This window comes from Chaetodon trifascialis, chromosome 13 (genome assembly GCF_039877785.1).
Source record: "Chaetodon trifascialis isolate fChaTrf1 chromosome 13, fChaTrf1.hap1, whole genome shotgun sequence".
NCBI classification, from domain to species: domain Eukaryota; kingdom Metazoa; phylum Chordata; class Actinopteri; order Chaetodontiformes; family Chaetodontidae; genus Chaetodon; species Chaetodon trifascialis.
The window spans coordinates 16,203,297-16,226,028 of NC_092068.1; the positions used below are offsets into that span (position 1 = coordinate 16,203,297).

At 44.2% G+C, this 22,732-nt stretch overlaps 2 protein-coding genes across 5 annotated transcripts in view; both read left to right on the top strand.

The window, feature by feature from the left end:
• Positions 1-17,725, top strand: part of zmiz1a (zinc finger, MIZ-type containing 1a) — a 99,450-nt gene extending 81,725 nt beyond the window's left edge. For 3 of the 4 annotated variants that reach the window (XM_070977552.1, XM_070977553.1, XM_070977556.1), the window contains 18 exons: positions 6,291-6,426; positions 8,542-8,656; positions 8,803-9,023; positions 9,129-9,330; positions 9,474-9,755; positions 10,330-10,509; positions 10,664-10,732; positions 10,837-11,002; positions 11,139-11,280; positions 11,397-11,607; positions 11,796-11,901; positions 12,068-12,228; positions 12,337-12,404; positions 12,492-12,560; positions 12,653-12,936; positions 13,274-13,476; positions 14,393-14,644; positions 14,900-17,725. In XM_070977552.1, coding sequence (XP_070833653.1) covers positions 6,291-6,426; positions 8,542-8,656; positions 8,803-9,023; positions 9,129-9,330; positions 9,474-9,755; positions 10,330-10,509; positions 10,664-10,732; positions 10,837-11,002; positions 11,139-11,280; positions 11,397-11,607; positions 11,796-11,901; positions 12,068-12,228; positions 12,337-12,404; positions 12,492-12,560; positions 12,653-12,936; positions 13,274-13,476; positions 14,393-14,644; positions 14,900-15,007 — 2,975 coding nt within the window. In that variant the 3' untranslated portion in view covers positions 15,008-17,725. The remainder of the gene's footprint in view (positions 1-6,290; positions 6,427-8,541; positions 8,657-8,802; positions 9,024-9,128; positions 9,331-9,473; positions 9,756-10,329; positions 10,510-10,663; positions 10,733-10,836; positions 11,003-11,138; positions 11,281-11,396; positions 11,608-11,795; positions 11,902-12,067; positions 12,229-12,336; positions 12,405-12,491; positions 12,561-12,652; positions 12,937-13,273; positions 13,477-14,392; positions 14,645-14,899) is intronic. The other variant, XM_070977555.1, reaches the window with a different exon arrangement.
• A 1,841-nt stretch (positions 17,726-19,566) lies between these two features.
• On the top strand, positions 19,567-21,857 carry ppifa (peptidylprolyl isomerase Fa). The gene is made up of 6 exons (XM_070977091.1): positions 19,567-19,756; positions 19,903-19,933; positions 20,042-20,130; positions 20,210-20,306; positions 21,139-21,214; positions 21,327-21,857. The coding sequence occupies exons 1-6, from the start codon at positions 19,613-19,615 to the stop codon at positions 21,460-21,462; spliced, it is 573 nt and encodes a 190-aa protein (XP_070833192.1). The 5' UTR covers positions 19,567-19,612; the 3' UTR covers positions 21,463-21,857.
• Positions 21,858-22,732: the final 875 nt, after the last annotated feature.

Consider the following 22,732-nt stretch of genomic DNA (forward strand, 5'->3'; position numbering starts at 1 on the left):
TGGCTTCCATTACACTTCTGCAAAAAGCATGACTTTTTTTTCATTTCGCAGGATTTTATATCCCCTCCATATTTGTCTTTTGCATAATATGTTGTACCCACGCAGCATAGACCTACCTGCCAGTGTTTTACAGACTTCTGCCTCTGATATCTATTATAAATTGCTTCTTTTTTATCATCCCACACATTGTCTCAGAAGGCTTCTATGTCTAGTGCTGCAGTGTTCATGCTCAGAAAGTGTAATTTTTCATGTAGTATTTCCTCTTTTGTCTGTGTTGTTATCAACAAAGCTACAGCAGAGCTGCATGCACGGTATTACATGTCTCTGTCAAAGCCTGGCGTGACCAGTATTTGGCATGATAGCCAGAGTTTTGCTCATTTCAGGACCAGAGGTGATGAGAGGACGTACAGTCTGAGGGCAGGGATGTGCATTCCATCTGAATATTTGTCTGTTTAGACTGATTAAACCTTGCACAGTTAGTACAATGCTTATACGACACAAACTTTCTGGTGCCAACCAACCTAGTTAGTCATATAACTGAGCCTCTTAGTTTATACTTTGCAGCATGCACAGTAACATCCCAGGATCGTGGCGAATATAGCAATCCATGCAGCTCCAACAAAGATCCTCTTTCTCCACAAGACTTCCTCAGTGCCATTCATTGCCACCACTCCTTGCTTTGTATTGTCATCCAATCAAAAGAGGCTGCAGCAGTCATATGCAACATCTCCTCTACATCAGGTTTCTTGGCTGTAGCACCTAAAACATGAATTTAAGAACACAACTAGCTGTTACGCTAGGTCAGGAACATATCACTGATGCTGAATCAGTATCATGACGTGCACTTTTCTTCCTGCTCTGAATTTGATGGGATGCAATGCAGCCAGATAAATAAGTTTGTTTTGTTTCCCCAAAACAAATTCAGGAAAAAAAAAAGCTCCAGAGCACTCCGATGATGAAGGCTTTGACAGCTTGACGCTAAAGCTCATCAGCAGTTTTGTCAGTCAAATAGTTGGAGTTAAGATTCACCAAAAAGATCAAGACCTGAGACGATTCTTTTTATTTTATCATCCACTTGAGTTCCGCCTTTTTCATGTATTTGCTTTTGGGAAACAAACAAATGGCTGTAATTGCTCTGCAGTAAACTCTGTAGTAGCAGTGCAGGGACTCTGGAAATACACATTTGCTGTGGTCATGGATTTTTATGGATGGATGGATATTTTTTGGGTGACTCCTGTGGTGGTTGACATTTTAAAAAATATTAAATAATATCTTCATCTTCAGGTTAGCTGCTGTTGCTAATGATGAAATGAGACAGTGTCAAACAGCAACAACATGAAGATTTAATAAATTTGTTGTAGTCAGTCACTGGTAAGACTTAAATGCATTTATGCCACATTGGAGCTCCTGTGCAACTTAACCAGCCAGAGGCATGAAAATCAGCTGCAATACCAACATTTGCACTATGACATGGTTGGACCTTTTTTCGTAAATCCCAAAATTGCACCGTGCTCCGTGCTTGGTGAGCTCTTTTAACACAGAGCCACAAAATTACTGACTGGGTGCAGGAGAGAATAAAATCTGTTTTCACCCACTGAAATTGCCGTTTCAGTGGGTGGAAGTTCACTTCATCGCAGACATTTGACATGCACCGGCACAAAATTAGCCAATTTTAGCACGTTCTTCTCTACTGTGCAGGCTAAACTAAAATTATGCTTTCCTCTCTAGTCATTTAACACATTTTGTTCAGTGAATTCACACCAGCGAACCGTCCAGCACAATGACACTCCTCTGCTGCTGGCTTCAGAGTTAACTGCTTCACTGATGAGCACAGCAGCCCAGCACCTTCCCAGCCCTGACGTACCCATTGGGCACATGTGGCGGATTGAGGGCTTCACATTTAAATCATGTCATGTGCTCATCAACAAAGTGGTGTCCCCATCGTGCAGCTAACTGAATTATGTTGGGGTGCGCACATTCAAAGTGTCCTAGAATCAGATAGTTAGCAATCTGTGGTGATTTAACTGGCAAAATGATATGCTCAAAGGCTTTTACTGCACACAGACACGCAGATGCTTGCACACACACACACACAGCACTATCAGAGTTCGTAGTAATTAGCATTGGGGTTTCCTTGTAAAAGAGGACTTGTACACACACTCTGTCATTAGTTAATGGGCCTTGCAGCCTGTTACCAGGGCTTACTCTCCCTCGCTGCTGCTCCCGGAGGGGCTGAGGTGAGGGGAGAATGAGCCAGGGCTCCTGCTATCAGTCACCCATACGGCATTAAATACAGCCTGAGTGAGGAGGGCCCATATGTCTCTGGGCATTACTCAATTAAAAGCTCTAGCTTCTAAGAAACGGAGCTGTTCACAGAGGGTTCAGAAGAGTTTCCTGAAAAATCAGCTTATGTGCTCTCTCTGCTGGTAGAGGACAGAACAGGCCACATGTTCGCGGGAGGTCTCTGGCCCTGTTTACACCTGGCATGAACATACGTGTAGGGTGATCCGATCACAAGTGGAGAAGTGAAGTAAGTCAGTTCACACCCGGCATCACAATGTGTCTTCACATGCGTCTCGATTCGTGATCAGATCTCGCTCCTCAGCTCTATTTGCTGACGTGCAAACATCATTTCCGTCCGCAAAGACGAACAGCGCGTTTTGTTTGTGCTCCATCTATGAAAATCCATTCTGTCTGTTGTGGTGGCTTCCTCTTCTTGTTTTGTGCTTTGATGTGACGCCGTTGGAGCACGAACGAGTATGTAACCTGCGGATCAAACCCTTACGTGGAGGACGTCAGTTTAGTAGAAGCTCTGTCGATGTGGCCCAGCACACATCTGTGTACAGACTGCTCAAAGAACGCAGCGCCTCCAAATGTGACCTGAGCTATCAGATCTCAGTCCGTCCTCAATGCATCTTGGGTGCTTTCACACCTGGATCACCCAAGACACATCTTAATGCCAGGTGTGAACAAGGCCTCTGTGTTAAGGAAAGAGAATCCAAAAAGAAAAACTCAACACAGCAGCTTCAGGTTAAGGCGCGAGGGTCACATTTGTCAGCTGCAGCAGTAGTCCTGCATTCAAAGTTTGAAATGTTCCTTACGCACACTGGAATTCATTTTGACGTCTCTGCCTGCACTTTAAAGGTATGAATGGTGAGATTAGCCTAGATAAACTCAATTACCGGGATCAGCAACAGCTTCATGCAAAGACATGGAAATACACCTTCAAACATCTCCAGCAAGGGATGGCATGTCTGAGTAAACTGTGATGTAATTTCCATATTTGAACAGACACAGACACAATTGTTGTTACGCACAAAGAAACAAAATGCTACATGTAGCCATCCGGCTCCTCGTTACATGCTTCCACAGGCAGGTTTCAGACTGTAGTGTTATCCTCTGTGTTATTTTGTATGTACTCAGGATGAAAACATTGTTAATGTTAGACCAACAACTACAAACCCTCAGTGCTGGAGAAGACGCCTTCAGGCAACACTGCCAGCTCCCGATAAGCCTGCTGTACATACTGTAGCTACACTCGCTCTACTTTCTTACCCAACTGTAAACTGACATGTCAACACATTATCAAATAGCGCTGACGTTCTGCAGAGCCGCTACTTGATCCTGTAGATATCCACTGTTTGGGCAAAGCCGGGCTGAGCTCGCCATTTAACATTCAAAGCTCATGCAGAGATGTAAGAAAAACATCCCTGAGTTCATCCGACTCTGTGTGAGGAGGAGTAGAACCATTTCCCCCAAAACTGAGCGATCTGTTTGATCTCGCCTGTTGCAGAATTTACTCATCACCAACCAAAGTTACTATTTTATGATGCTGTAAATGAGTCTTGTCAGAAAATCTCAGGATTTTGGTTCACGGGGATTTAACATCACGCTTCCCGTAGCTCTTAGTTTATCTGCTTTTTTACATTCTGCAGAGGTGTAATAAATACCCTGGACCTTTTCTGTGTAGAGTGAAAAACAAAATGCTTTTAAGCAGTTGGCCTTGGTTCGTCTCCACCAGGTAGCTGTTAGAGCCCTCCGTAGAAAGCTACATGGCTTAAATGTAAATGAAATGGGCATAAATGGAAGGATGAAAGAGGACTGTACCTTTATGTGCTCATGTTTTTGTTGGTTGTGTTCATGGCATCTGATCCTGTGGTGCTCCATTCATGACGCTAACGAAACATCTCAATTAGTAATAGTTTAAACAGGTGGATCACAATAGAACCTAAAGTTGACGACCTTTTTAGATGGCATCCTCGCTCATATTGTGCACTTATTTAACAGCATATGTATATTAAAGAAATTAATGTCTTTGTATTATTTGCGATTCACATAAACTTGAGCCAACCAGTTTCAGCCAATAACATCCACCCATCAATCAGACTTTTAGCTGCACAGAGCTGAGATTCATTTGTTAGCTAGCTAGCAGCCAGCATGGTACGTCGGTGTGTCTTTGCATGCTCGCCGTCTCAAACCTCGTTCCGAGGAGGGGTACGTCTGCCTGCTCCGGTTCGAAGAGGCGAGTGGTCCTCTGTGATTGAATGGAGGCAACTCTGAATCGCTCTAATTCTCCATGTTTGTGATGACACACTTTCACCGTTCAAACCAAATTATTCCAAACTCCATGTCTGGAACTCAGTCATGATTCGGAGGCTCGTTCGAGATGCCGTTCGATCTGGACTTTCGGTCGTGTAGATGGAGGTGTGTGACGGTGTTGGCAGGGGTTTCAACACATGGGACACATGGGAGATGAAAACAAGGTCATGTACACTGTACCAAGCTTGCAAAAATATGCACGTTGCTCTGAACGGACCCTCACTCCATTATAAATGACCAAATCACCACGGCTCTCCTCTCTCCTCTCCCTCTTTGTCGCTCTCAGAGTGACTCCATCACTTGTGCTTGAAGCTGATCTTTAGGTCTAAATGGTGGGTTGCCAGTTGAAGAGACAGTCCCTCGGTGTGGAGGTGGTGATTTAGTGGGGAGATAAGCTCTCTGTAATGGCAGGGTGGAATAATTCCTCTTTAACTAGGAGGCTTGGCTCTCTCCACCCTCGAGGACAAAATGTTACTGCTCCCCTGCTTTGTTCTTCATTCCTTTCCTCTCTTTTTCCTTCCCCTCGCTCCTCTCCTTTTTCTGTTTGTCTTTGTCAGATCAGATATTGGAACACATTGTTAGCTCAAGCAATTGACCGTAGATTTGGTGTATCGTATTGAACAGGTGACGGAGGACGCAGCCCGCTGTGGACTGCTAAAATTCAAACAAGGTTTCAATTTCAAAATCACAACGGTTGCTTCATTTTCCCGTTCACTACCATGTCTTTGTTTTCATTTCATTTACAAGCCATGTTGACCTTTGTGTGTTTGCAAATCTTCACCATGCAACATCAGTTTTAATGACCGGTTAAACCTCAAACCTGGTAACAGCACATCCTGAAAGCTGGTGTATCTGGCTGTACATGGCTAAAAATAGCAGCTAAAACTATTAAATTAGATGCTGACAGTAATCTTTCTTTGGTTTGTTTGTCAGAACAACTTTCTACAATCAGGAGGCAGTGTGTTTGAATGGGCCACAATACTGGTTGATTCAAGAAAGACAAGTTGATTGGCATGAGGGAATGAAAATAAAATTGGCAGGAAAAAACAAGATATCTCAGCTCTTGTTTTCTTGAAGAGGATGAGAAGGCTGCGCAGTGTGATTAGTCCTCAGGGATATGAGAGGGCATGCAAAGTGTGGAGAAGCAATAAGTGGTGGTGATGGGTGAGGAAAGTGGAGGAAGATATCGCCGTCTCTTCCCTCCCACACATATCATATCTGAGTGTAACCCCGATCGCTCTGTCTCTGTCTGCTTCTCACGCTCCATTTCAGCCTCTCCCTCCCAAAACCTGGGAGGTCCTTTGTGCCATAGAACGGTTTCAGTTTATATTTTACTCTGCAGGTAGAGATGATGTGATGTAACTGTTGTGAAATCCACACAGGCAAATAATCAATGCAGGTTTATTGAGTTAGGCTGCCCCCTGGAGGCTTGAGCAATAACCTCAGGCTTGAGTGGCTCTGGAAACGCACATGCGATTCAGTGTGTCCAGAGATCATTTGAGGCTGACATTTAAAAAGTAAAGTTAAAGGCAAGAAAATCCTGTTGTTTTCTATGTGATCATTCGCACGCACAACCTTAAACGTGTACTAGTGCAGACCATGTCCGTGCAGGCATACATGTGTGTGTGTGTGCGCGCACGGAGGGGAGACTAACGCATGTGCACGTGTGTGTCTGTGTGTTTTCCTTGCAGCCCTGCTGTCGTCGTGGTGCGAGGAGCTGGGTCGTCTCCTCCTGCTGCGTCACCAGAAGAACAGGCAGAACGAACCGCAGGGGAAAGTCCCCATGCAGCCCAGCATGAACAGCATGAAGCCTGGCCTCACACACAGGTCAGTGGGGAGCCTCTGACAAATCTCCTGTCAGATGAAGAAAGACTGCGCTTATCTTGCACTAAACCCCAGAGTCTCCATTCAGTTCAAGGTTACTGCTTTTCCACGTTACCAATTAAATGAACCCCACCCCCACCCCCCAAAAAAAAGAATAAAAAGAGAAATATGAAGGGGTAAAGGAAGCTGTACAGCATAAAGTCAGTGTGCAGCTTTGATTTGGCAGATATGAGTCACTCGCATTTGAATAAATTACATTAATGCTGCTGTTTCGGCCTGTTTGCCTCCAGTGACCTCCCATAGGATCTACTACACATCAGATACAACCTGTGCGTTTAATTAAATTTGTGTGATTCAGATACTCTTGTTTGATTTTCACAATGCACATCTGTGAAGGATTTGCTCACACTAACATCAGTCCCAGCCTGCATCTGTCCCCGCACATGTACACTACATGAAGTCAAAGGGAGAAAACATTGCCATTGCACCAGCAGATACTGTGCCCTCTGTCAGTCTGTCAGCTGTCTGTTACTGCAGACAGTCATCGGAAAGAAGCCAACAGTGAGGTCAAATCTCAGTTCGCCCGACTTAAGCCCTCTAATAGACATCAGTATGAAATCACAGAGGAACAGACGGCAGCGCGTGTTCCTCTTCCTCTGTAAAAAATGCTGCACATTGTCATAATGCATGCATTTTTTTATTGTGAGAAATAACTTTGTACTACAGGCAAATGAATGGAGGTTAACACAACACAGCATACATAGTGACAAGAACAGTCACTACAGCACCACAGATAAGGTGAGGGATACACTGGGTGTAGATGTGCAAGTGTGATAAGTGTGTGTATCTGTGTGTGTGTGTGTATCTGTGTGTGTGTGTGTAGGGAGATACACAATAGGCGTCAATGAAGATATAGAGAAACAGAGAGGAGAAATGTGAACAAAAGAAGTGAGAAAGAAAGGAAAATTACATGTTTGCACGTAATTATGATTTTAAATTATTATGACAAAGTGATGGAGGTACTAAAACTGACAAATTGGTACCTGCCATTATTTTCCCTCAGCTTTTTCAAAGTAGCCTTTGATGTCCCGTTTCTCTGCTTTTCCCCATTTTCAGATGATGCATTCTCCCAAATTGAACTGAACTAATTTAATAAAGTTAATATCTTAAGAAGGTTCACCTTAGACAGAGTGCAGTATTGACTCTGGTCTTCATTAAGATGTTATCTTGAATTCAGCGCTTATGTAAGACACACACACCAAGACACGCAAGATTTCAGTTGTTTGGACGAAAGCCAGAATTACTGTGAGTGGAGCTGAGGTGATTTGGGGTGGAGCGACAAAGCGGCAGGGGAGAGAGCTGTGAAGTAATGTCTTTGGAGAACATTGTGTGCTCATGCCTCTCTCTCTCTCTCTCTCTCTCTCTCTCTCTCTCTCTCTCTCTCTCTCTCTCTCTCTCTCTCTCTCTTTCTCTCTCTCTCTCTCTCTCTCTCTCTCTCTCTCTCTCTCTCTCTCTGGACTTAGCCAGGAGTCCTGTTTGCCTCTGCTGAGGATCTTGGGATAATGTTGTGCCTTTATGAGGAAATATTGTACACGCCGTCCATTCCAAGAGCTAACCTCTGAGCGAAAACAAGCTGCTCTCCAAAAACAGCAGTTCCTTCTCACTCCACTTCGCCTCTCCCCTTGAGGATTGAGCTTGTTTATCATATGTAACAGGCTCCCACATTTTGCCCTGATATTTGTTTTAGATGTGAATGCTAATCATTCCAGCTGCTCTCCACCTCTCCATATCCAACGGCTTTTCAACAACTCAAAGAAATCATTTAGTCATGTTTAGTTTTAACCGGTGCATGTGGGCATGCAGCTCCTTATCGGCTCATATGGAGCTTTTTACTCATCTTGCTGTGCAGCCATGAGCACATATCCTGGATGAAAATGTGTTTTGAAATTGAACGCCAAACATTTCAAATTGCCTAACATTTTGGCGAGAAGAATTCCCAAATTATTCACATTTTTGGACGGATGTGCAGCTCCGTTGGCTGTCTGTCGGCTCTTTTCTTGGCCAGTCGAAACTTCAAGTGACATCAGGCACATGTTTTTGTTTTGATCTACTTTCCAGTGATGGATCGTTTCCCTATGACTCTGTCCCCTGGCAACAAAACACCAACCAGCCCCCTGGGTCATTGTCCGTGGTTACAACAGTGTGGGGCGTGACCAATACGTCGCAGAGTCAGGTATGACCATGCCTGAACAGCATCCTGCCTGGCATTATATAAGTTCTAGCACACAATCAGTGCTTGACTCAGAGGGTTTATCTGCTTTGTTCATTACAAACTGAATGGATATTTTACCTTCCTGTGTGATGCTCTGTTAAACCCAGGTGCTCGGTAACCCAATGGCAAATAGCAATAACCCCATGAATCCTGGAGGTAACCCTATGGGATCAGGTATGTCTGCCAGCGCAGCGGGGCTCAACTCACCCCAGTTCAGTGCTCAGCAGCAACAGTTTCCAAACAAAGGAGGCTCCAACCAACCGTACATGCAGCAGGGCATGTACGGCAGGCCCGGCTACCCTGGAGGTCCTGGGGGATACAGTGGGAGGTAAGAGACTGGATACAACTCAATATTTTTTTTAAATCAAGAAATAAAATTACCCATAATGACTAAAACATGTGTTCTTTTTTGTTTTTTAAACATTTTTTATAGTTATTCTGGAGGCCCGAACGCACCACCAGGTGGTATGGGAATGACCTCCCACACACGTCCTCCCGGTGACTTCACTCAGCCAGCCGCCGCCGCTGCAGCAGCTGCTGTTGCTGCCGCTGCAGCCACAGCAACGGCCACGGCAACAGCCACGGTAGCAGCTCTGCAGGAAACCCAGAATAAAGACATGAATCAGTATGGACAGGTACAGTGCGCACCTGCTACCAGCTGTAACCACTTACCAAAATAGATTGTAAACTACAAACATACACAGGAACTTATTATCCAACACCTGCCAGAGATCCAGAATAATCACATTAAAGCTGAAACCTTCTGTTTTGCCTCCAGATGTGTTCGTCGTTCCAAATGGGCCCCGCTCAGGCCTACAACAGCCAGTTCATGAACCAGCCAGGCCCACGAGGCCCCCCCGGAGGTATGAATCCAGCCAGCATGGGATCAGGCATGAACAACCCTAATATGAGCGGGCCTCCCATGGGCATGAACCAGGCTAGAACCCCAGGCATGGGGCCTTTTGGCGCTCACGGCCAACGGATGCCTCAGCAGGGGTATCCCAGTGGACCTCGACAGGGCATGCCCATGCAGGGGATCAAGAGACCATATCCTGGAGAGGTGAGTGGGAAGACCCAGTAATTAAAACAATCTGGAGATTATGGGCTTTATTTTCATGTGGGCGCAAAGCTCGGGCAAACGCAGTGTTTATGCATTTCGGTTGGCCACATTGGTCGTGTTTATGCTGATCAGGTGGCGCGGTCTCTTCTGTGCAGTTAATTAAACGGCTGTGCTCATCACACAGCAGCAGGAGTGATCCGTGTGTTTCGTCTGATTTGAGAGGAGTGCTGCGGAACTTCGTTAATTATTTAAATCTTCTGACGAGGTGACAGGATCTAAGGTTAATTGTTAATGTGCCATGTTTTTCTAAACCTCAGACTGGATTCCAGCTTTAAGAGTAAAGAAATCAGCAGAGACACAGTGATAGCAGATCTTTACAGACATTTCAAGTAAAAATCCAAATGCAGAATATTTTTTCTGCCATGTCAAGGGGATTTATTACAGTTTTCTGTTGTGTCACTTGCAGCCATGATTCTAAATATAATGATAAATTAATGATTTCTGAGTCCTCTGTGTGTCATATAGCACCTAAAACACGCGTTAAACATCTTTTCCTTTAACTGTCTTCTTCCAGGCAAGTTACGGGGGTCAGCAGTACGGGCCCAACAGTCAGTTCCCACCACAGCAGGGCCAGTACCCCACATCGAACGCCTCCAGGCCCCTGCCATCTCCTAACTACCCCAACCAGAGGATGCCAGGGCAGCAGGGCCAAGGACAGTACCCACCTGGCATGCCCATGGGCCAGTACTACAAGGTCTGTTAGGCTGCGCCGTTCTTCCATCAGCATGCACTGTGCAGAGCTCTGAGACAGACAGATTACTAGTTATATTTACAGCACATTTTGGAACAAACTACGTGCTTTATGCCTGGTGCTACATCATTATTATTGCTCTTTATTTCATTTACAGCAAGAGCCCTTCAATGGTCAGAGCACCAACTTCTCTGGAGGTGGATACTCCTACGGCCAAGGCAGCGGGGTTCGTTTTCAGCCAGACCTTTGTGCTAAATATGAGCCACTTATATAGTATGTGAAATGAGTTATACAGATGTTTTCATTATTGCGCTTTCCTGCCTTTAACAGCCCCCCAGGCCCGGTAACTACCCCCACTCCCCAGTCCCTGGAAACCCCACACCCCCTATGACCCCAGGAAGTGGTATTCCCCCGTACCTGTCGCCAAACCAGGATGTGAAGCCCCCGTTTCCACCCGACATGAAACCAAATATGACAGCGCTACCGCCCCCTCCGAGTGAGTGTCCCAGCCGCCCTGAAACAAGCAGTTCACATAAAGCATTTGTCTTCTTTTACCCTTATTTCCTCTGATGCGTTGTGTGACTTTGCCAGTGTTTGACCCCCCCCTCCACTTTGTTTTCCTTCCTTCCCAGCTAACCCCAACGAGGAGCTGCGGCTGACATTCCCAGTCAGGGATGGAGTGGTGCTGGAGCCGTTCCGCTTGGAGCACAACTTGGCTGTCAGTAACCACGTCTTCCACCTACGACCCTCCGTCCACCAGACCCTCATGTGGAGGTCAGCATCTAATTCCACTACACTTGCACATTTATCACTCTTATCAGTTTTATCTTGAAATTCCTGCAATAAAGCAGCGTTCTGTAAATGACTCTCATGTTCTCTACCTCCCACAGGTCAGACCTTGAGCTGCAGTTTAAGTGCTACCACCACGAGGACAGGCAGATGAACACTAACTGGCCCGCCTCCGTCCAGGTCAGCGTCAACGCCACGCCCCTCACCATCGAGAGGGGGGACAACAAAACCTCCCACAAACCCCTGCACCTGAAGCACGTATGCCAGCCTGGAAGAAACACCATCCAGATCACAGTCACCGCCTGCTGCTGTGTGAGTACACACGACCAGGACAATACATACTGTAACTGCAAACGCTTCATAAGTGTACCTCTTTCATTCAGCAGAGAGATCAGCTGGGATGATTATCAGCAGATGATTTAGCTTTGTATATGCGTTGTGCTAACTAGACCTTCTGTTTGATTTTCTATTTGTTTTCATGTTCTTGTGTTGCTTTGCAGTCCCACCTGTTTGTGCTGCAGCTGGTCCACAGGCCATCTGTGCGATCCGTCCTCCAGGGACTCCTGAAGAAAAGACTCCTTCCTGCAGAACACTGCATCACCAAGAGTATGGCTCGTTTTCTCTCTTAGTGTACTTAATATGCATAAGTACATCTTAATTACACAAGCGTACACCTGTTTCTCCTTATGGTTTGCTTTGAAATAGGTCTTGAAGTACACGCGCGACTGTTCATAAAGTAATACCTTCGCTCTGAAACGCTTTGTCTTTTCAGTTAAGAGGAACTTCAGCAGCGTGGCGGCCTCGGCAGGCAACGCCACTCTTAATGGGGAAGACGGCGTGGAGCAGACGGCCATTAAAGTGTCGCTGAAATGTCCCATTACCTTCCGGCGCATCCAGCTACCAGCACGAGGGCACGACTGCAAACACGTTCAGGTTTGTTCAAGTTTAAAGGGGCAGTTAAACTTTATTGCGATTAAAAAAATGGTGTCGCATGTGTCTGCGAATGGGAGAGGATTATTCCTGTGATGTTGTTCTCCACAGTGCTTTGATCTGGAGTCCTACCTGCAGCTCAACTGTGAGAGGGGAACATGGAGGTGTCCTGTGTGCAAGTAAGAGAAAACTGGGATGTGAAGATGGAATCACTAATAAAGAGTTCCTCTGATGAATTATATCTAATGCCTTTCTTCTCCTCTCAGTAAAACAGCATTATTAGAAGGTCTGGAGGTGGACCAGTACATGTGGGGAATCCTCAATGCCATCCAAAAGTACGTTTCTTCACTTCCCTCTAAATCCACTCGCATCTTTCAGTGCATTGTTTCAATATTAAACACACGCTTTCTACTCTCTCCTTCAACAGTTCAGAGTTTGAGGAGGTCACTATAGACCCGACGTGTAGCTGGAGACCTGTCCCCATTAAGTCTGAGCTACACATCAAAGAGGACCCCGACGGACCACTCGCCAAGCGCTTTAAGACCATGAGCCCCAGTCAGATGACCATGCCCAATGTGATGGAGATGATCGCCCAGCTGGGGCCTGGCCCTGTCCCAGGACACGGACCTGGCCACGGACCAGGTCCCAGCCCCTACCCTCAACACCCTGGTCAACATGGCGGTGGGAACGGGGGAGATTACTCTGGAGCAGGTAAAGAAAAGCCGCCAGGATCCCACTGAAAGATAAATAACAGGATAGTCGTCCTGTCGTAGCTGTTTTGTATTTTAGAGCAGGAAGTCCTGATGTGTCTGCCGTGCATTAAACAATGAAACGGCCGCAGAGAGAATTTTAAGTTGAACCTGTTTTAAAATGCTCTAAGCTCATTGCTCTGATAAATGTCAGATAACAGTAAAAAAGAAGAACTCGTATATCCTGTTAAGTAACAGCTTTGAAAAGCAAACTTTTTGCAGCAGGTAGGGATTCGTCGGCAAGGCCAAACTGCAGTTAGCCTCCTGACAGAAACGTGTTTGTTCTTTTGTCCTTCAAGGCAACAGTTACCACAGCCAAGGGAACTTTGACTTCCCTCACGGGAACCCCTCTGGCGGTGGAGTCGGAGGAGGAGGAAGTGGGGGAGGAGGAGGTCCCCCTATGAATGACTTCATCCAGGGCCCCCAGCTCTCGCACCCCCCAGATGGACCTGGTGGTCTCCTCCCCCAGGACAAGCCCCTTAACCACGGCATGAATGATGCAGTAAGTGGGGTCAACTTGCGGGGCTGCTTGCTTTCATGCCATAAAGTACGCTTAAGGGAATAGAAAATAATTTGGTCTGAAGTTTTTTTTTGTCCTGGAGCAAAGTTTGCTACCTCAGGCTGTAACCACACATATATGGATATCATGTAAAACTGATATTTACTGTTCACGTGAACTTTCTCCGTACACACAGGGATGCAAAAATTATTTCAGATGCTCAAACAAGCAGTCTGGGCCAGTAGGTGGCGATAAAGTCGACATCAGTAATACATTAAATGCCAGAGAAGAACATTCTGAGCGCGTGCAGTGAGCTTATTTTCCTTTGCTGGTAGTTAAACATAGATAGTAGCTAATTATTTATTTATTTGTAGTTGTTTAACACCTTTCTGGCAGCCTAGCAGTGCTAATCGAACGTCACTAACTATTAGTCCGCCATTGTTGTTTCAGACACATGTTCATTACACAAAGCTCTGAAAAACTTCGACCTAAAACCTGCTGTTTGTGCGCGAACCAGAGGCCCAAACGCAGAGAAAATGTTCATTTTGCAAAATATCTGTATATGTGTGATCAAGGCCTGAGTTTGAGGGAAATCTCGATGCTGAAATAAGAGACTCAGATTTGTCATCTGAACAAGGTGCAGCCTGTGCCTCTAGCCAGCATGTGTGCTCAGTCATGCTCACATGCTCATGTCACCGTATAATGTTGCAGCTGTACATGTCTGCTGATCACGGCTTCCATTTAGAAGGCCTGTTCCATATTATTCACGCTGGGACTCATTTCGCTTTTCCTCTCTTTCTTCCCACGCATCCCCTCCCCCCTCCTCCTCCTTAACACTCTCTCCTTCGCTCTCTCTCACTGTATCCTCCTCCTCCTCCTCCTCTACCTCTGGCTTTCTGTCTCCCTCTCGCACCTGCAGATGTCCCATCCCGATCAGCCCCATAATTCCATGCAGCAGATCTTGCATGCGTCTCCCCACCCTGGCAGCCAAACAGGGCCGCCCTTGCATCACAGCGGCCAGTCATCGCAGCCGCCTCGCCAGTCGCAGCCTCAGCCGCAGCCTCAGCAGCCTGGGCAGAACAGTCACCCGCACGGCGATCTGAACTTTAACCCCTCCTCAGACGGCCAGATGGGTCAGGGAGCCCAGGATATGCCTGAACCCTCCCTGGATGTAAGTGTGTCCACTGTTGGGCACCGTAAGCTACCTGTTAACAGCTAACATTGTCTGCTGCAGCTGCTCTCATCTCTTTGCCGTGTGCTCTGTTTGACCCTCAAATTGCTTCGGTGGTAGTCATGTTTACATGGACGCGGGCTTCCACGGGACACTGGAGCATGATTCAAAGTCGCCCGGCGTCAGAAAGATAAATATCTTTGCAGGTTGTTCAGCCTTGCCGCTCACTCGCCTCTTTCTGCCTTTTATCCACAGCTGCTTCCCGAGCTGGCCAACCCAGACGAGTTGCTATCGTACCTGGACCCCCCCGACCTTCCCGCCAACAGCAACGACGACCTTCTCTCCCTCTTCGAGAACAACTAGCCCCTTGTCTCCCTTACAAAAACCCTCCTGCACCTGTGGGGGTCGTGATGTGTTTGACTGTCCGTCCACAGGCACTTCACCGACCTCCTGTCGACACTTCAAGCAGCTTCCTATGCTCACGCACGCACATACGTACACGGTCTCTACAGATAATGTGTGGCATAGGAGCGCGGCTGAAAAGAGGCGCTTGTTTGGGAACTCCACGGGAGAAAGCAGGCACGCCGCTCGTCCCCGCACTCCTTTCTCTTTCTCCCCTCCCCCCTCTTGTAAAGATTCCACGCACCAGTTCCACCGCCTGACTCGAAACACATCATTTACAGCCATGTTGGCGGGCACTAAAGTGATATTATATATATACATATATGATATTTGTGACTTTTTCAACTGAAAACTGTGCAGCTATAATAATCATGTGTAAACAACACGGAGGAGAGACAGAAAAGTGTTGTAGCTTTTTTTTTATTATTATAATTTTTCTTTTGTGGAAAAAAAACAGTCTTGTAAGAGTGTTTTTAACCTATTTCAAATGTGTTCTTCCAAAACTGTGGCACATGCCATGCCCTTTGACCCCAGATGTCTCAGCATGTGTGCGTGTGTGTGTGTGTGTGTGACTGAATAACTGGAACTCATCAGAATCAGAGCACTGAAAGGACGAGCTAAAATGTCCTCCAGTGTCAACAGAGGAAATGAGTGCACATTGTGCAATGTAGTGTGTGCGTGTGTGTGAGTGTATATACCTGTGTGTGCGTTTGTGCGTCCTTTTTTGTTTGCCCGCGAGCGTTTGAGAAAGACAGCGGGGGAGAGAAAGTTCGAGGCAGAGGAGGGAAGAAAAATATTGAATGGAAGAAAGAGAAAACAATCCGCTTCAGGAGGTGACTCAGCTCCTCTCCAGCCAGTCTGCAGTTGTTCTCGTGTATTTATTGTAACGTTTCGCTCTTCCTCATCAAACTCAGCACCGTTTTGTTCACAAGTGCATGTGTGCCAATGGTTCCTGTTGTCTTTGTCCAGCCTAAACGTGCTTGATCAAATCATTTTTTCTCCTCTTTATATTTATTATTTTATTTCAAATTCATCTTCTTCTTTTTTTTTTATTGCTGTTGTCCTTTTTTACGTGTTTTATCTTTGTCCCACGTTGACTTTAATCAGACACGCATCACCAAAGTTGTCCTATGCTTTTTCTAAGGGGTTTGGGCCTGGATTATCATGTTGGTGTAAGAGGGGGATTTCAACATCCTACAGACATCTACAGAAGTTTTTAAATCACTGTATTTTATAGGAACGCCTGTGTGATTGTACTGATCTTTCCTTTTATCGTTTTGTTACTGTTGAACTGCATCTTTTTGGGGAAAACATCCTGCATGATCCAACAGTGTTTCCAGAGCTGTTGTATATACCCTTTGTGAATACGTTGTGACTGTACAGTACTGTACCTATCTATTACTGGCAACTACATGGTACTGTATGTCTGTCAAGGACTACACACACACTCACAAACACACACAGAATCCCTTATAACAAAACTGATCCGAATGCACTCTCACTGGCCTTGTGTTGAGTACTGTATCTGTGTATTGTGTACAGTTTTTCCATTACCCTGTGACAATGCATCAGTGGACAGCAATATTTGAATTGCTCGGCAGGCGAGTTTTAAGAGGGTTTTGGGTTTTTTTTCCTCTTTTTCTTAATCTAGAAATCAGTCAGCTTTAAATGAGCTGCTTTTTTTCTGTCTAAAAGATTGTTAATGCAGCTCAGAGGTCCAAATTTCTCCAAAAAATGATTTGTTTAATATTATTGGAAGCGACCTCGTGCTCTTTATTTGAAGTGAGAATGTGCAAAATGTCCTCTGGATTGTTCTGAGGCCTAATAATGACCTTTTGATAACCATAATTAGCAAAAATGTGTGAACATGATTTGTGTATTTTCATCACATTTTCTATTGTTTTAAGTTATTATTTTTGTCCCGTGTTTTTATGACAGCTATCATTTGGTTTACACAGTTTTGTGCAGTACAGTCAATGAATTTAAAGTATACTGTATGTTCCCCCATTTGGAGAGTTGTGATCCATTTGAAGAACCAAATATGGCTTGACTGATGTTAAAAATTGATCACACACCTGCATATAACACACCTGAAGGATCAGATGTCGTTTGTGTTCGTCTATATGTTTGTTAAAGACAATGCACTGCCGCATTGGGATGTTTTATTTCCCTACACAGTGTGTAACTGTAAGTGTAACCTTTCACAGAATCACGTCTAGTAATTTGAGCGACACAAATTGTACCGTCTGATTGCAGACGTTGGAAATTGAGTTGAGGATTTAAAAGAGAATGCAATTAATATTGTTATAAATGAAATTTGGGGGAGACCCCCTTCCTATTTGCATTACGAGGGGAGGTTGTGGCAGAGGGTTGGGGGTGGGGTCGGGGATGCAATGGATACGTGTATATAATGTAAATGACAAATAGAGACACGTTAACAGAAATGTATTCATTTTCTCCAGGGGGAGTGTGCATAGTGTATTTAGAATTTGTAAAGCTTCCATCCTGTCAGACGTTGAATTGGCAAAATGAGTCTGTGTTTGATTGCGTCTGTGCAGACCTCTCTAACCACGCCTGTTCATTTATGTAAGATACTTTATGTACCCCTCCACATGGGGTTTCCAAGAAAAAAAAGACATTTTTCCTTTGTGTAATATTAAACTTCTGTGTATTTCTCTATTACCTGTGTACTTTATAAAGGTGCTACAAAATTATTCAAACCTTTTGAGGTATAATTGGGACTTGGAGACTTTGAGCTTTGAGTGGCTCTTGAGGGTTGTTTCCAAATTTACAGTTTGTAAAAGATTTTGTCAAATTTATAATTTTTATGCAATTTGGCAAAGTATGCTATAAAGGTACAATCTGAAGTGATTGGCACAACAAGTGGCAGTTGTCTCTTTGGTTTTGTACATTCTATGTACAATCATTTCATATTCGAAACTGGTCAGAAAAACATTGTGATTTTTAGTCTTGCAAATCTGTATGTAGTTAGATGACGTGACATCCTAATATTTATCTAATAAATATGTATTCAGATGAAACACAATTAATGGCCTCTGCGTCTTTTGACACACGAAGTGCAACCAGCATTAAATCATTACATATTCTGCAAAAGGATATAAACGGCTCTAAGCTTGTGCTGCACAGTCCATACAACATCTTCAATGCTTAACTAAATATACATAGAATTTGCAGTGACAATAATTTAATTACCAATGTTTTTTACTCACTGAGGCCGTTTTGACATGTCACAGTAGGCAAGGCGCAGGTGTGAATAAGAAAATTAATGATGACTGACCTCCTCGTAGCTGCTGTTTTCAAGGTCCTGCTATTGTGCACGATGACATGATTAATGTTATCAGGAACACCTGTGCTTTTCCTGCTAGAACAGATTAAAAAGTCTGCTCTGAAAAAAGGCCTGTTTGACCGTTTTAATCGTTTATTCTAAAGCTGTTCGTGCTCATCTCTTATCCTGCGAGCTGAAATGAATACTGAAAAAAGTAGATTGATTCAGTCACTGCAGCAAGTAATCAGCATCTTTTTTTTCCCTTCATGAATTAGTGCACCACAGCTTGGAGCTGTTGGAAACTTAAAAGTTAAATGTTCCAGATGAAAACATAATAGTTTCATTTACAGTGAGGCACTTTACAGGGGAAATCAAAAGAAAAGTTGAAAAAACTCTATTTGGAATAAATAAAGTATGACTAAATAAACACAAATACAGTCATTTTAGTTCAAACCCTTGCATAAAGTCAGTTCTCTTCAGTCAGAATATTTGCCTTTTTTCCTCTTCATAGATTTTAAAAGCTTCATTTTGTCTTAAATGTTCTATATTAACACTGGAAACAGCAGCTTGAGAAAAAACAGTCCCCATACAAGGTTCACTTGCTCTGTGTTTCTGAAGCTTTCAACCACATCTCCTGGCTTTCCTGGATGGATGTCCTCAGCTGTCATCGAGAGGGTTTAGCTGTTATCACACAAGCCAGATAAAAACTTTTGGTCATTTGATAAATGACTGTACGTTTTGCCAAAATGAGAAACTCCAAAACAAACATCTATAAAAGTGGACCTTTGAGACTTTGTTTGTTTGACCCAAATAAAGTTGTTTTACTTCCTAAACCTCCCACGTGGGACTCTCCACATTATAGGGAAGCATCCAGCTGGAGTTTGTGAACATTGTCAGGTCCCACAAACAAACGTACTGCGAGTTAATCACTACAGAAAGAAGGAGTGCGGGAAATTTACCACAGAGAGAAAGGACAGACGGAGGGTATAAAAAAGGGTCAGGGATAACAGGCGCAAGTTAAAATGACATATCGGACAAGGCAGGAAGTATCTGGTCAGCTTTCTTAAGAAAACGGGAAGGAAAAGAGATAAGACAAAAAACTGAAAATCCGGATATTGTTGTGGGAATTAACTGTCTGCACAAGATGGCAGTAAACGCAACACCGAGGACGCAAGCTGCCGTTAAACCTCGAAGAAGAAGAACCTCCCACGTGACGCCGACGTCACATGTAAACACTTGCAGCACTCAATGGCCTGCGAGTCCTCTTCGTCCTGTCAGCTATGTTGCAAATTAAAAAACGCATGAGATACAGTTCGCTGGGCGTCGCCGGTGCGAAGCTGTTTTCCTCCAGTCCCTCCGAGAACCCTGTCGTGTTTCTGGACATCGAGGCCGACGACGAGCCGCTCGGAAGAATAATCATTCAGGTAGCTAGCTAGCTAGCTAGCTAGCTAGCATTAGCCCCCTTTGGTCACACCTGCAGCATGTCTCTCAGTCCTCAATATGTCCAACCAAGGACACTTTGCTTAAACATTCCTTCATGAATTTAAATGGAATTTTAATTATCTTGCAGTTGAATGCAGATGTAGTACCAAAGACTGCAGGTATGTTTTACCATCTTTCATAGCTAACCTAGCAGCTGAATATCAGGAGAGAACTATTTATTTGTTCTTGACTTATTTTAACATGAATAAAAATAACTAATTTCACAGAAAACTTCAAAGCACTGTGCACTGGGGAACATGGCTTTGGATACAAGGGATCTGTGTTTCACAGGATCATACCTGAGTTCATGTGTCAGGTGAGACTTACAGTAAAGATGGTGCACCTAAAGCATGAAGTGTTTGCCATGTTGGCTGTTGCTGTGTTTTCTGTCCCAGGGGGGAGACTTCACCAACCACAACGGCACAGGAGGGAAATCTATATATGGGAAAACTTTCAAAGATGAAAACTTCAAATTAAAACACACTGGTCCAGGTACATCTTCACAGCTTTGCTTCCACATTCACTAAAGACTGCTTTATCTCTGTTTATAGGACAAAATCCTGCATCCATCCATGACGCATATCATCACTCCATGCAGCTTTTTTTATTCAGATATTATAGTCTGATGAATATTATTGCAATTGAATTAATTAATTAAAATAATTAGTCAGTCAATTGGACAGCAGATCGACTAATTAAGTCATTTATGAAGTTACAGTGCAATTATTCTGGAGTTCCAGTATCTCAACTGTGGTGACTTTTTTCATTGTTTTCTGATGTTTTTAAGACTAAATGATTAAAAAATAAACCAACAAATGAATCAAAAAGGAAAGTAATTGTAAAATGCAGATCTTCTCTGATGTGAATTAAGACATCTCTGTCACTTTCCTTCCCTCCTCATAGTATAATTTGCCTGAATCTTAGTATAGCTGCCTCTCCACTAGATGGCAGTGCCCAATCCCATGCAGCACTAAAACCCCCTCCGATGTGATTTTTGCAATCCCCAGGTGAATGACCTACTTTTTTTTTCTTCTTTTTTTTTTTAAGAGTCAACATGCACTAATCAAAATAACTCATTTCTTGAATAAACTTCACCCTCATGCTGATTATGTGGTGCATATTTCAGCGTGTTGCATAATCACAGTTTGCGTCAGTTTCAGAACAGAAACAGACCTTCACTTAACACAGCTGTTGCCTTGTGTCATGCTTCTCCTTTGCTGCAGTCAGGCCTTAAAGCCATTGGCTCAGTGGTAAAAGGAGGTCAAGATCTTGTTGACTGCATCACATTTAATCAATTTACTTGCTGGCTTTTCGGTCTCTGCAGGAACACTTTCAATGGCAAATTCAGGGCCAAACACCAACGGCTCTCAGTTCTTCATCAGCACGACTAAAACTGAATGGTAAACACTTTGTATAACTTCTTAATTTGTTAGCTCAGCCACTCATAGACTTAAAATCTGATCACCCAGCAGTTGCTGAAGTCACTTTTTGTCTCTCTCTCTCTCCTGACAGGCTTGATGGTAAACACGTGGTGTTCGGGCAGGTGAAGGAAGGTATGGAGGTGGTTACCAAGATGGAATCCTTTGGGTTACATGACGGTGGTGTGATCAAGAAAATTGTCATCACTGACTGTGGGGAGATCAAATAACACTTAAGATCACAAGTGGACTTCTGTCGGGTGACTCAGTATGGAACAATTTACTCTTTTCTCTTTCATCCTTATACTTTGAAGGATGAACTGTCACAGGTGCTTTTTACTGCTGATTATGTTGTTCAAAGATCAATATATTTATCATTTCATGCTCAAAATCAGGCTGACTTGTTTATATTGTGTTTTTCCTTATAAATAATACTAATAGCTGGAAGGCTGGGAGTTACACTGGTGCATTTCTACCTGAGTTGTTACAGATTTGTTGCTTTTCTACGGTTTAACTTGGCCCATCTACTTTGTGTACACATCCTAAGTCATCCAATATGTGAAATGTTCTTATTGCGCAATTACTCCACATTTACTGCCAAATAAATGACCACTTTCAGATTTTACTAGCTCTGGTCTTAGTACAGGACATTTGCTGTTATGTGCCACCAACCCTGCTGGTTTTAAAGCTTCCTGGAAATGATCCAGCGGCTTTTTTTAGACAGCAGCACGACTGACTTCCTGTCCGTCGGAGCAGGATGTGACATCATGTGACATCCACCTTTAGCGGAGCTGAAATATCACTTGAATGCAGTTGACGGATGACAGACCTGTGGGCTGTAACCTCATTGGACCCAGTGAATGCAGATGATTTAATCTGCTGGAACCATAAAGGAACCTGAAAATGTCTTCAGCTTGTATGTGGGCTGCTCTTCCTTTCACGGCCTCTTTATTTGAAACACAGAGCGTTTGGAGGAGAGAGAGAGAGAGAGAGAGAGAGAGAGAGAGAGGCCAGAGACTGGGTGGTGCTGCTTATCGAGCTAATACTTTATGAAAGTAAATAATGAAGCGACGTGAAAAAGCAGCTCTTGCCCCTAAATGAAACCATATGCGCGCTGACCTTCCACCGTTTGTTTGAATTCTCCGATTACATTGTTGCTATAGAGACTTTTCAGCTCTCACTCTGTTTGAGCTGGAGATGTTGTAACAAACTTGATATAATTTGGGTCCCCACCCTCTGCTTTAGTTTTAGTTATTTGGAATGCACGTCCAATATTGTGCACGGAAACTTGGCTCGAAAGACAGCGGTGCTGCGGCCAGCGTTTAATACACACGCAAAACAATGACATCTTTACAACTGGTACAAGCTGGTTCTTCTGCTGTAAACGTCTGCATTTATCACACGGCACCCATGTCAGCGGGCATCCTTTCTTGTGTTTCGGTTTTCCTGTCCACAGTTTGACCTGAAGTGTTGAAAGCAAGTCCTGTCAGCTCGATGTGT

Excerpts from the sequence above, each read along its gene's own strand:
- ppifa (XM_070977091.1), top strand. The coding sequence starts at position 19,613 with ATGTTGCAAATTAAAAAACGCATGAGATACAGTTCGCTGGGCGTCGCC. Across the intron at positions 20,131-20,209 it reads TACCTGAGTTCATGTGTCAG|GGGGGAGACTTCACCAACCA; the intron begins GTGAGACTTACA and ends TTTCTGTCCCAG. Across the intron at positions 20,307-21,138 it reads ATTAAAACACACTGGTCCAG|GAACACTTTCAATGGCAAAT; the intron begins GTACATCTTCAC and ends CGGTCTCTGCAG.